This window comes from Phoca vitulina, unplaced genomic scaffold (assembly GCF_004348235.1).
Source record: "Phoca vitulina isolate PV1807 unplaced genomic scaffold, GSC_HSeal_1.0 scaffold39, whole genome shotgun sequence".
In the NCBI taxonomy this organism is placed as follows: Eukaryota; Metazoa; Chordata; class Mammalia; order Carnivora; family Phocidae; genus Phoca; species Phoca vitulina.
Window position 1 is genome coordinate 10070155 of NW_022589742.1, and position 12302 is coordinate 10082456.

At 45.3% G+C, this 12302-nt stretch overlaps 1 protein-coding gene across 6 annotated transcripts in view; it reads left to right on the forward strand.

Moving 5' to 3' along the window:
- ARHGEF6 (Rac/Cdc42 guanine nucleotide exchange factor 6) overlaps positions 1 to 12302 on the forward strand; it is a 114818-nt gene that overhangs the window by 92057 nt on the left and 10459 nt on the right. For 5 of the 6 annotated variants that reach the window (XM_032428218.1, XM_032428220.1, XM_032428217.1 and 2 more), the window contains 7 exons: positions 1233 to 1371; positions 3472 to 3531; positions 5388 to 5534; positions 8383 to 8469; positions 9295 to 9373; positions 10157 to 10299; positions 11359 to 11496. In XM_032428218.1, the coding sequence (XP_032284109.1) occupies positions 1233 to 1371; positions 3472 to 3531; positions 5388 to 5534; positions 8383 to 8469; positions 9295 to 9373; positions 10157 to 10299; positions 11359 to 11496 (793 nt within the window). The remainder of the gene's footprint in view (positions 1 to 1232; positions 1372 to 3471; positions 3532 to 5387; positions 5535 to 8382; positions 8470 to 9294; positions 9374 to 10156; positions 10300 to 11358; positions 11497 to 12302) is intronic. The other variant, XM_032428219.1, reaches the window with a different exon arrangement.

A 12302-nucleotide genomic window follows, 5' to 3' on the forward strand; every position in this document is an offset into this window, starting at 1 on the left:
TTACTGCTGATAGCAAGTTTCTTTGAACATGTTTCACCACTGATTGCAACACGCCATGTTTAGGCACTGTCCTGCCTGAGCTGTCTTCTAGGGAGAATAAGTAAGTCATTTTGTAGTGGAGGGTTCGTGAAAGAGTGAGGAGAGAGATGGGTGGGACCCGTGGGAGGCTAGAAAGTGCAGGCTCAGGTTTGCAGGCAAGCAGGGGTTCCTGAGTAGAAAGCAACAGAATTAGAGCGGCGGTCTGCAGGAAGGCTGGGAAGCCAAAAAGCCCAGGAGCCAGGAGACCAGTTGGACTCTTGGAGTCAACCAGATGGGAGGAGATAAAGGTCTGAACCGAGGCAGTGGCAGTGCGAATGGAAAGGAATAAACTTGAGACTGATTAGATATGCACGGGCAAGCAAGGAGGCAAAAGGGGCCAAGGCAGAAGCAGAAGTTTCAGAACATGCCATCCCATAGGCAGTGGGGGGGTCCTTGCACAAATGAATATTAAAATGAGCTTGCAGCCCCAGGACTCGGTATCACGTTGCTGGAAAGGAGACACTCCAGATGGTGCAAAAAGGAAGAAAGAAAAAGCACAAGCTTCTAGGGTAGAGTTCGTGACATATGAATAGTCTTTTTCCTTTAACCAAGCTGCCGCCTTATAGAACTGTCTGTGCAGCCCTGCTGCACTGGTTTCAGATCCTAGGCTAAGTGACTTTGTGGTTAGTCGGACACACATGCAGTTTGTAATGTTCAGAATCAAGTTCAAAACTTGAGTATGCGGTGAGTTGCTACCCTTGGCAATTGACCAGTCAATAACTAGAACGTTTGAAGTGACTAAAACCGTACGTTGAGGCCATCTGGTAGACTGTATGTCCCATGTCCGTGGGGGCAGTCTCCTTAAGGGCAGGGATTTTTGTTTTGTTCACTGCTGTATCCCCCAGCAGAGACCAGAGCCTGTTACTTAGTAGATGTCAATAAAGGATTGTCGTACGAGCAGAGGAAGCTGGGGGTCCTGAGCCCCAGTGCTGGACACAAGGCTGATTACACAGCAGGAACTCCATAAAGGTTTACTGAACGGAGTTGACGTGAATCGGACGGCATTTGGATTAATGAAACTTATTTCTGTTCGGTTTTATATTGTGCGAAATACAGGAAAATAATAGTCTTCTAATAATAAATCAATAATTTGGTTGATAATTCTTTACTTGGAACATGAAGCAGTAACAAAACCACGGTCGTTCTTTTGCTAGTGATGATCTGGAACAGTTCATGGAAAGTCAAGGTGCATCCAGCCCAGGTATCCTCATTTTAACAACCAGCCTCAGCAAACCATTCATGCGACTGGAAAAGTATGTTACTCTCTTGCAAGAGTTGGAACGGCATATGGAGGTAAGGGAAGGCAAGGTATGGGCCTCTGCTCTGGAGGAAGCCGCCAGTCTCCCTCCAGACTAACCTCACTGAGGAATTCAGAAAAAGCCTTGGTTTCGCATTTTACTTGATCCAGTCTTCCCTCTTGTTGGGCTTCTAGTTTCCCTCTTAATGCAGTGAAATAAAAAGGGGGCCTTCTTCCCCACCCCCCCCCCGCTGAAGATTTTTTTATTTTTACTTATTTATTTTTTCCACTTGTATTGGGGTGTGATTGACATAAAAACTGTATATGTTTAGGTTGTACAATGTGATTTTTTTAGGTGTACAATGGGATGGCTGAATATATGTAGAGATTGTGAAATGATTACCATGAGCAAGTTAATTCACACCTCTATCAATTCACAGAGTCATTAATTTTTTTCCTTTACTACTAAATATTCATGATCATTTTCCCTCCCAGCCTCGGTGCTGCTGCTTTTTTCAAGTTGACTTACGTTTTCCTCCTCTGTACATGGTGGTTCAGTCAAAATCGACCAAGATCTTCTGTTGTTCTGGTATATGAACCAACCTGATTTGGGGAGATAAACAAAGCAAAACAATAGAAAATATAAATATCACTTTCACTACAGACAGGGTTAAATATCTCGAGAGCCCTGTGATCATTAAGCTTTCTGACTCTGGATTATGCTGGAACATTCTGGAATTTCCCTAAAGATTTATAAATGGGTCCAGTATTAGTTTATCTGTGTTTGTATCCATGGACCTACATCAAAGTTCCCTCACATTTGTGTTTATCAACTTAGAGTTGACTGGCAACAAGGCCTGATCATGGAATACTGTTTCAGCAAGAGGCCCGATCCTTTTATTAAAAACCAGTCAACAGGGATAGCTTCTGGAGTCGTCCTTGCGCCATCGAGCACGGGTGTTTGAGGTGTGGGTGGGAGAGGAGGGCCCTCTGAGGGAGGCTGCGTTTACCCTAGTTGCTCTTCCTGTGTCTGGGGAAAGGTTTTGAGGTTTTAAAGGGTTTGATTATCTTTAAAGAAAAAGGTTGCACGCTGCCGGTCTTGTCAGCATTTGTAAGGATTGAAAGCATGTCCTCTGAGCAAAACACACTCAGTTGGAGGCGGAGAAGCCCCAGATGCGCCCCCACCCCCCCACTGCCTGGACCCTCTATCTTGGGCTTCCTTGAATTGGAGCCCGTCTACACTCCTGCCTTCCATTTCCCACCATCAGCTAACCCACACCCTCCCTCAGCGCTAGTTCGCCATCTGCTGAGATGCTTTCTCCTGACCTGGGTCCGTTCGGCTCTGTGTTTTCTTACCGAAGGCTGGTGGAGCAGCAGATTTTGTCCTTCCGTTATTCCAGCTGAATCCCAGAGGTTAGGTAGACATCTACCCCCACGTCAGGTCTACAGCCTCCCCAAGAATCTCCCCTTTCCCTTCATGAGCAGTCATGAACGTAAGGATTCCTCAAAGCCGTTCTTGAACCTGTCCGCTTGCCGGGGTCGTAAGTACCATGGAATTGCAGACCATAGGTACTACCATGGCTTACAAAGGAGCACAATGGTATAAAACCTGGAATTTTGTTCCCACCTGCCATGTTGAGCCTGCAGAGGGAAAATGAAGGATTGTGAAGGAAAGTGAAATGGGATTGATTTTTCTCTACCCACCACTCAGTTCCCACAGTTCCCTACCTCTTGTCATTTATTAACAACATGGCCTGATGATGGCCCCCGACTGCCGATTAGTTATTATCTAAAGTCTCAGGAACCACACCTAGGATGTTGTTGCCAAATCCGTGAAGCGCCACCAGCTGTCTTCGTTTCTTGGTCACCTCCTCACTGGAGGTGCTGAGATGTCAAATGCTCAAGTGCTGTCTTATTTTGTGATCTTTAAATTAGCCTACAGTAAAATGGACTTCCTACTTTTGGTGTGCAGTGCTATGGCTTTTATCACATGTGTAGATTCCTGTGACCACCGCAGCGATGGGGATGCAGGACGGTTCCATCACCCCCTCAGATTTCCTGTCTCCTTGCGGCCACACCCTCCTCCCACCCCTGACCCCTGACAACGGCTGATCTGTTCTCCTTTAATATTGTTTTACAATGTATTCCTTTAATAGGATACGCATCCAGATCATCAGGATATTCTGAAAGCGATCATAGCATTCAAAACTCTCATGGTAGGTGATGCTCTCAAATTATAATTCTCCGTTTTGTATGCTTTGTTCCTAAGAGAGTGATTTGTGTGTAACGTTTCTTTCCTTATGCAAAGGTCTTTAGAATGGAAACAATAAGCTTTAGCAACAGTATCGCAGTGATTGCTTCATTTAATTTCGTCTTCCAAAAAATCATGCTTACCTATGAAAGGCTGCCAGGCTGAGGGTATAAAGCACTCACATTTGAAGTCTCTGCCACATTAAGCATTGCTGTGTAGGTGGGGGGTTTCCTTTTGTCTCTTTGTCTTTACCCCCGTGTTGTTCACCTTATGTCTGTGTAGCTTGTCATTCACTGATTGGCATCAATACTGGATTCATCTATTTATGCCAAAAGGTGTGAGTTTATTCTTTGCATATGAAAAAGAAATCCTTCGTCAAATCTAAAAGGAGAAAACCTACCAAAATGCAATTGCTTTATATAGATTGCTATCAAAGCTACCTGTAATCTTGTATCTTGAGCGTGATGGTTAATGTCTTCTTGAACCCACTGATGTAAAACCACTTGGTGGCATTTTAGGAGAAAAGATAGTGTTACTTTGGGTGATTGATTAAATTTAGCTTCCTTTTTTAAAAGATTTATTTATTTGTCTGAGAGAGAGCACAAGCGGGAGGGGCAGAGGGAGAAGGAGAGAGAATCTCAAGCAGACTCTGCACTGAGCATGGAGCTGGATGTGGGGCTCAGTCTCACGACCCCAAGATCGTGACCTGAGCCAAAACCCAGAGTCGGGTGCTTAACCAACTGTGCCACCCAGGCACCCCAAGTTTAGCTTCATTTTAGACATTTCTGTAGCATTCCAAGTAGTTGGGATCTACGGTTAGTTATTGATTCTTGCTATAAGCTTGTGATGGGACATTCACCATCACCTCATTTTTATTGCTGTCGAAAGATCAGTACCTGATGTGTCCACAGGTAAACAGCAAGTTGAAAACCAGAGTAAGGTATTGGGTTAAAATTGCTGTTGTCGTAGGTCAAAAATAGTTACATGGCTCAACCTAATCGAATGGCCCACTGACACCCATGGCATTTATGACTCTTTGTGTCCCCTTTATTTTGTCCTATGTAAATTGGATGTAACATTCCTTTTTAAAAAAATAAGAGGTCTCTCTGACCATTTTCCACGTTGCGAAGCTTGCTTTGATGGTCATAGTATATTTATTGCCAAGTTTAGATGCTTCACCAATGTGTGTAGAGTGAACTGATGTCCTCCAATTGCCATGTAGCTAAAAGGGGCAGCAGAGATTGTATAGAAAACACACCCCAAAAAACTATGACATTTATTTGGAAACAGTAACATAACTAACCATATGCTCATTTTCATATTCAACTTGGAATGAATACTGTTAAATTACTCTAAGAAATAACTTCATGCTTTCTGAAGCAGTGATATTTATATATATCGTATTCATATCCCACATATTATTTCCTGGCTTGTATTTTCAGTTTGTATGCGTAAAATTCAGTTGTATCTCTTTTTCACAGTTCTCTTAGGAATAAAAATTAATTTAGTATTTTTTTCCCCATACCAGTCTACTACTAGTCCCTAAAGTATAGGGACAGTGAATCAAATCTATCTTATGACGAAACAAATGCATGGCCCCTGCTACCACTTTATCTTGATGTTTTGGCAAAAGTAGCTCTTCCTCACAAAACCTTTGGCTGGAGAGTTAGGATAGTGGATCTTGCTGTCTGCTGGGGACACATCATGCTGAGGAGTAGGGACTCTGGAAATCTGAAAGTCCAAAACTTCATCTCACTTCAGTCTTGATTTGGGTCTGTTCCGCAAGAATCCCTAGTCCATTATGTTCTGCTTTGGCTGTAGGAGCAGTGCCAAGACCTGAGAAAGAGGAAACAGCTGGAGTTGCAGATACTTTCTGAGCCTATTCAGGCCTGGGAAGGAGAGAGTATTAAAACCTTGGGGAATGTGCTGTTTATGTCACAAGTAATGGTGCAGCAGGGAACGTGCGAGGTAAGACGTTTCAGACCTCAGTGCCATTGCTTCCATCTTTCCTCTTTCCTGTTTTTCTTCTTTGACTTGTCTTTCCGTCAAGGTCAAGTGCTTGAACGTTCAAAGAAACTGAGCAGCTCTTCCTTGTCCAGCACTCTGCTAGGTGCTGCGGGAGACAGGCGAGAGAATCCACCGTGATCCCCGCCTTCAAGGAATGCCTTGCAAACAGATGGGAATGCAAGCTGCACCTAGCGAACAGACCCAAGTAGTCAGTGTAGCTTGTGCACATCTCCACAGTGGATTCCACAGAAGTTCGGAGAAGGGGGAGAGCAAGAAGACCTTATGGAGCTAGGACTGGAGGAGGAGGGCCACAAAGAAGAAAGGCGAGGATTTTGTAAGGTAGAGGCCATTCTTATCTCAGGAGAGAACAGGAGCGTGGCCTTTTGGCATGGGACAGTGGGGAAGCCAGTCGGTCAGGAGCAGAGGAAGCGTGCTGGGAGAGGGAAAGAGACGGAGGGAGACAGTCGGGTTTTGAGAACCCCAGGCATCGGGCAAGAGCCATTCAGACCCACACAGCGGGCAGCAGGGAGCTGTTAGAGGCTCAAGTCGTAGAGAAACACCACGAAGGGGGAGTTGATGATGCTTAAATCTGACAAGCATGTGCGTCATGGAAACCGGAGGGGAGGGGGCTGGCCACAGAAGGACCAGCTGGGCTGCAAAGTGAGAAGCACCCCCTCTCCCCCCACGAAGGTGGTGGAGGAGAAAATAAAACTGCAGGGGGCAAATCTGAGCCCCGGTTAGGAGGGCAAGTGGAGAGGAAGCAGTGACCTGTGGGCTGGAGATGATGGTGTCATCTTAGACCTGTTCACTTGCAGGTAACCAGCCGTAGGTCTCCAGGTGGAGAGATCTTGTAGGCGGCTGTTACTAAGGTAGAGAAACGTGGGAGGGAGGGCAGAGTTGGAGGCAGAGATTTAGCTGTTCCTGACAGATGTGCCTTCCTAGGAAGAAAATATACAGAGAGAGGCACGGAAGGCTGAAGACGGATTATGTCTTTTAGGAAGGGGGCAGAGTAGGGGAGGAAGGTTGCTTATGTCACCTGGTTTGATTTATCGGGTGTTAGAATTGCCTTCCCCATCCCAAAACATCTCCGTATAATCCCTGACAGGTCTCTGTCAGAGATTCATGACTTGGGGTTAACAAGCAATCTCATTTAAGATGCAGATACCCTGGGGAGGGTTAATGTGGCCGCGAGTCTAACTATTAGTCTTTCACACCTTTGGGATAAACCTGGAAGAGCCTGACCCAGAGAACTGGGGGAGCGTGTTGTCGTGGAAACCCCGCGAGGGAGGGGCGGTGGAAAGTGGTCAGCCCGCTGAGTGCTGCCGAAGGGTCAGAGGTCAAGGAGTACAGAGAGCCAGAAGAAGCCATTGGATTTCGCTAGAAGGCAGTTATTGATGACTTCGAGAGGGCAGTGGGGCCGCAGTTAGGAAGGAATCAATGGGGAGAAAAATGAAGGGAGCAAGTAACTTGGCAAGAGAACGTCAAGGCATGGGGTCCTGGCATACCTAGGAGACACTGGAGGTCCGGTTGCAGATCCCCGCCACAAAGCCAACAGCACAGGGAGGCGAGTCAAATCAAGTTTTCAGTCTTGCGGTGCATGTAAAAGTTTTCTTTACGCTGTACTGTAGTTTATTAAGCGGGCAATAGCATTATGTCTCAACACAGTACATACCTCCATCAAAAATACTTTATTGCTAAAAAATGCTAACCATCATCGGAGCCTTCAGTGAGTCATAATCACTGATCACCAGAACAAATACAGTAATAGTGAGAAAGCTTGAAATGTGGCAAGAAGTACCAAAACGTGACAGAGATGCAAAGTGAGCAAATGCTGCTAGAAAAATGGTGCCTGTTGGAAAAATGGTGCCTGTAGACTTGCTCCACGCAGGGTTGGCACAGACCTTCAATCGTAAAAAAGGCAGCATCTGCGAAGCACAGCACAGCGAGGCGGGCCCGTGTTATGAAGAAGGAGCCACAGGGGCCAGTGAAGGACAGGAGATGGGCAGATGGTAAAGGCAAAAGAGAAGAAACTAGCTAAGCAGGAGAGGCTGCTGGAAGGAGAAGGAAGAGATGAAGTGTCTGCAGAAGGAAACCAAGCAAGAGAAAGATGGGAGAGGCTGCAGAGAACTTGCTAGGAGAGTGAGCCTTGAAGGATTGCCCTTCTCAAGTGCAAGGAAGGAGATGGAGAGAGGCATAAGGATCATTGTAGCTAACACGGCTGGGCGTGTAAGCCGAACAGAATTTTTTTGCACCTACTAATCACCTATCTGTGTAAGGGGTTCAGAGAAGCCCTCCTGTGTGAAATTTCCTTTCATGCCATTTTCAGAAAGTATTTACTTCTTCCCATTACATGGGTACGATAGTTATCTTGTTCTTACCGATTAAAAGTAATTTTATGAATAAGAATTTAATACACATGCTAGAGCATAGGAGACTTACCATCGCCTGAAAGCCCCTTCTGTTTTGCTCCTTTTCAAAGTAAAATCATTTTCATTTTGTGACTCCAGAGCCTTGTGCCTTGGCATGAACCCTGTGACGTCTCAGGCGTGCATACGTGGGAACGAAGCATGGTTATTTGTATCTAACTGTTATGTAGAGGAAGAAGAGAGATAAACCATGGGTTTGTACTCCTTTCAAAGCAAAATTCAACTAGTTTGGTGCTTTGAGGTTGGGTATCTTTCTTAAAAGGTCACTGTTCGTGTTCCGTTGCCTCACAAGCTCTGTGTTACATAACAGTGACTCCTGAAAATCTTAACAAATAAAATGTCCACTTTCTGTTCTCCGCTTAGCATGTTTCATTTCACTTTAGGAAAAAGAGGAGCGGTACCTCCTGTTGTTCTCAAGTGTCTTGATAATGTTATCTGCAAGTCCTCGGATGAGTGGCTTTATCTATCAGGTTAGTAGATTTCATATAAAGCAAATAGCAGGACCCAGAATGAAAACATGTTTCCATCCAGATGCAATATTTCCACTATGGCGTTAAAAGCTCCAGCCAGAGAACACAGAGTGTTCTGACCCTTTGTTGTAATTAAACGGCTTATAAGAACAGATGTTCCTTAGATCAGAAACCTTTATATTGCTGTAATGAGTTTATCTTCAATGTCCACTGCTCTGGTTGTGAGCTAGGTTATGAATGTTTAAATAGAACTCTAAGTCTGCAACCGGATAAATTAGCAGCAGCCATGTTTCACGGGCTCATCTCATATCATTATTGCTGAGAAACTATAAAGCTGGGACCCACTCCTGTGACTGTCTGGTCGCAGTCATATCACATGGTTCGGGGTTCGGAGGTGCAAGTCGTGAAACTCCTTAGGAAGTTAAACTTCCTTCAGCCTGCTCCCCAAATGTGGAGGGCCGTGAGTTACGGTTGCCTGTTACATCTGGCATAGCAATTACTAATTTTCGTAAAATTGGACTTTTTTTTTTTGAGTCTTTACTTTGTTGACTGAGTCTCCTGCAAATGTGTTAGAAGAAAGTAAGCTGTTTGTAAATCTCCACCGTATGGTTTAGGGCGTGTTAGCAAAACACAACCCATATTTCCCCCTTGCTTTCTTGTCTAATTAAAATTGAAAGCAGGGAAACATACTATCTATTGACAGGCCAGAGAAATCTGTCTAGCCGTCATTCGGCAGGGATTCCTGAGAGGGTCAGAAAAATCTAATAGACATAAGCAGAGGTGCATATAACCACAGAATTAATGGGAATGTTCTTTTTCCGATAGGGAAAAATACCAGTAGCGGGAATGGTGGTGACTAGATTAGATGAAATCGAAGGGAATGACAACACATTTGAAATCACGGGTAGGTAATTTTCTCTTTTTTCAAGTAGCTACTTGAAATCCTTTTTGAGACAAGGTGGGATTTGAATAAATAAATGCCATTATTTTCTGTGATAAGGCTATGAGTGAGCTTTACCTGGGCACGGCCTAGTATGTTAGCTCTCCCGGGATAATTAGGGTCCAGCGATAGAACAGTCTCCTGGTCACTCAGAAGCCTTGGCTTTGCCATTAGTTTCAATCTCTTCTTGCCTAAGAGAGCCACTTCTTGGGACTCAGAAATAACAAATCGAACTGATGTAAATGCGCAAACCAAGCAAAATGCCAGGCCTGACCTCTCGGCCTGGGATCCCTTTTGCCAGGCCTGTGTGATTTCCACGTTTTGCACGGACACAGAACAGTGGCTGACACTGGGGTGTTGGCCCCGGGGCCTTACCCCCTTCTTCCCCAGTGGGGAGCCCGAGATTAGATGTTGATTCAACTTTGAACAGTGTCTGAGGCTGTGAACGAGATGGGCTCTGTCCTTCACTTTTTGCCCTGTGAGTTTGTTTAAAGTTTTAGACTACTTTCCTCAGATTCTGTAAGCAGTAGAAGTCAAGGACAGCTTTAGAAATCAGATACAGGTATGTATTTCCTGACTTCGTGACCTGTCCCCGACATAGACGTCTCCACGGGGTTAGCCCCTAGGTGTGAACCCTCCTTAAAAACAGACACCCGAGTCTTAGTTGCGTCGAGTGTGTTTATGAAGGAGGCGAGCTCAGGCTTCCGCTCGCTCTTGTTTCCAAATGCTCCCCGACGGGCGATGCAGGTAATGGAGAGAGGACCGTGATCCACTGCGGCAGCAACCAGGACTTGCAGGAGTGGCTGGAGCAGCTCTGCAGACTGATCCGGGGGCCCGCCTCCTGCAGTTCGTTATCCAAGACCTCGTCGTCATCTTGCAGCGGTCATTCCGTAAGTGGTCCACTCGCGCTGTCTGGGGATTGTTGAGGCTCTTGTCAGACCTGCCTGCAGAGGACTTACGAGAAGCAGTGAGCATGCCCTTAGTCTTCAGCTCATCTATATTTGTAGGCTTCGAAGTACAGTAAAACCTCTCGAATTCTCATTTCTTGTTTTGGAGGGAGACCCATCCAAATTAAGACAAAGGTGTACCAAGAGGTGTGCACTTTTGTTTGACAGTATTAAGGGACTCCCCCGCCCCGACTGCCGGCAAAGTTTTTCTCATCACAAGTCCCGCTAAGATATTTCAGTGATACACGAAATTCATTTTAATTAGTGACCGTTAGTCTCCTTTTCATTGTATGCTGAGTCAAAACACAGAGTTTCCCTTCCCCATGACTTAAGCCCCGCCATGCAGTCTCATCGATGCTACCACATTCACTAGGTCACCTTCGAGGGTAAACTTTCAGCGTTGCCTTCTTCTGAGTTATCACAACTTTGGAATTCCTGGAATTGGAAGCAATGAGATTTTACCGTACTTGTTGAGTGAGAGTGAAGGTTGCCGTGTTGTCTGTTAACACTCAAACTGGTGATGCCAAAACTCCAGTCTCAAGCACTGTGTGTTGTGGTGGGAAGAACGAGGGCTTTGGCATCAGACCTGAGTTCAAATCTTGGCTTTGTCAGTCGCCAGCTAGTTACTTTGCTGAGGTTTGTCTTTGGTCGTTCCGCTGAAAGAACCTATTTTGGCACCTAGTCGAGCGCCCAACGCATGACTGAACCCATTCAGTCTTGACTCTGCTTTCCTCTCTTCTGAAGGAAAGCCACCCCTGGCTTGCGTGAAATTCTAGAAGAGAGAGGGAAGACAGGATCATAGGATGTTGAGTCAATGTGGTCCTGTTCCTTAGAGACCCCATAAGCCGGACTGGAAAGTGCCAGTTCTCAAACTGGAGACTTTTGTTTGCCCACCTTTTCCTTTTCTATGGCTGGCTTTGCTGATCCAATGACACTGTTGCTGTTCTCTCGCCGTGTGGCCCAAGGTCGGGTTCAGATGGCAGATTGCCAACATCTCATCAGACATTTTCCCAGTCTTTTAGCTCTACTGGACAGCCCCGAGGACCCCTGGAACCTCCTCACATTATAAAACCGTGGAGTTTAAGTTGTCTACGACCTGCACCTCCACTTAGACCATCAGCAGCACTAGGTTATAAAGAGGTAATTTTGCTACCTGTGGTATAAAATGCTTCTGACAAGCTCATTTCATAGCTCATTACAAATAGTTCTGTGGGAATGTGCTAGAATTTATGCTAGGGGATAGATGTCAGTCACTTGTGAATTGTTAGACTCAGGGATTTCTTATTTTTTAATTTCCCGTTTCCCCAGTGTCCCTGTACGGATATTTATCAAATATCCACAGGGTTTATGTGCGCTGCCTGAGTTCCCTGGTCCCCTCCTAAAGTGCCTCTGCTTCACCTTTCTGATGACACGACAGTTGTATACTTTGGTAATCACATCCACACGTCTCGAACAAGAGCCACTTCATTCGACCTGAATTTCCACCCAAGCAGACCCAATTCTGCATTTTTGGATCATTTTGATCTATTAAGCCAAACCAGGAAAGTCATATGGGACCAGGCCATGAGTCTGAACTATGAGGGCCAGGACTTTTTGTTGCAGTTGGGAAGGGAAAAGAATTTAATGAAAAGAATGTCTTTTAAGCAGAGGCTTTTAGGCAACAACCTTAAAGGGCATTGGATATTTGGGTAGTGTGGGCACTTGAAGGTTCTTTCTATTTTTTCCTGAAAGTTGCAGTCAGGAAATGTCAGTCACTCGCTCCTGTGATTGTGGAGTGTTACTTTTTCCATCCAAACAGTGTTTTTAATTTTTTTTTTCCCCTAAGCTGTTTCTCATCATTTCAGCTTTCAGTAAAGAGCCTCATTTATTAGGAACTGTTCTTTACCTAGGTCTTAGCGAGTGAAGGTTTAAGTCCGTGACGGTTATGGGGCGCATCTTAGAATTAG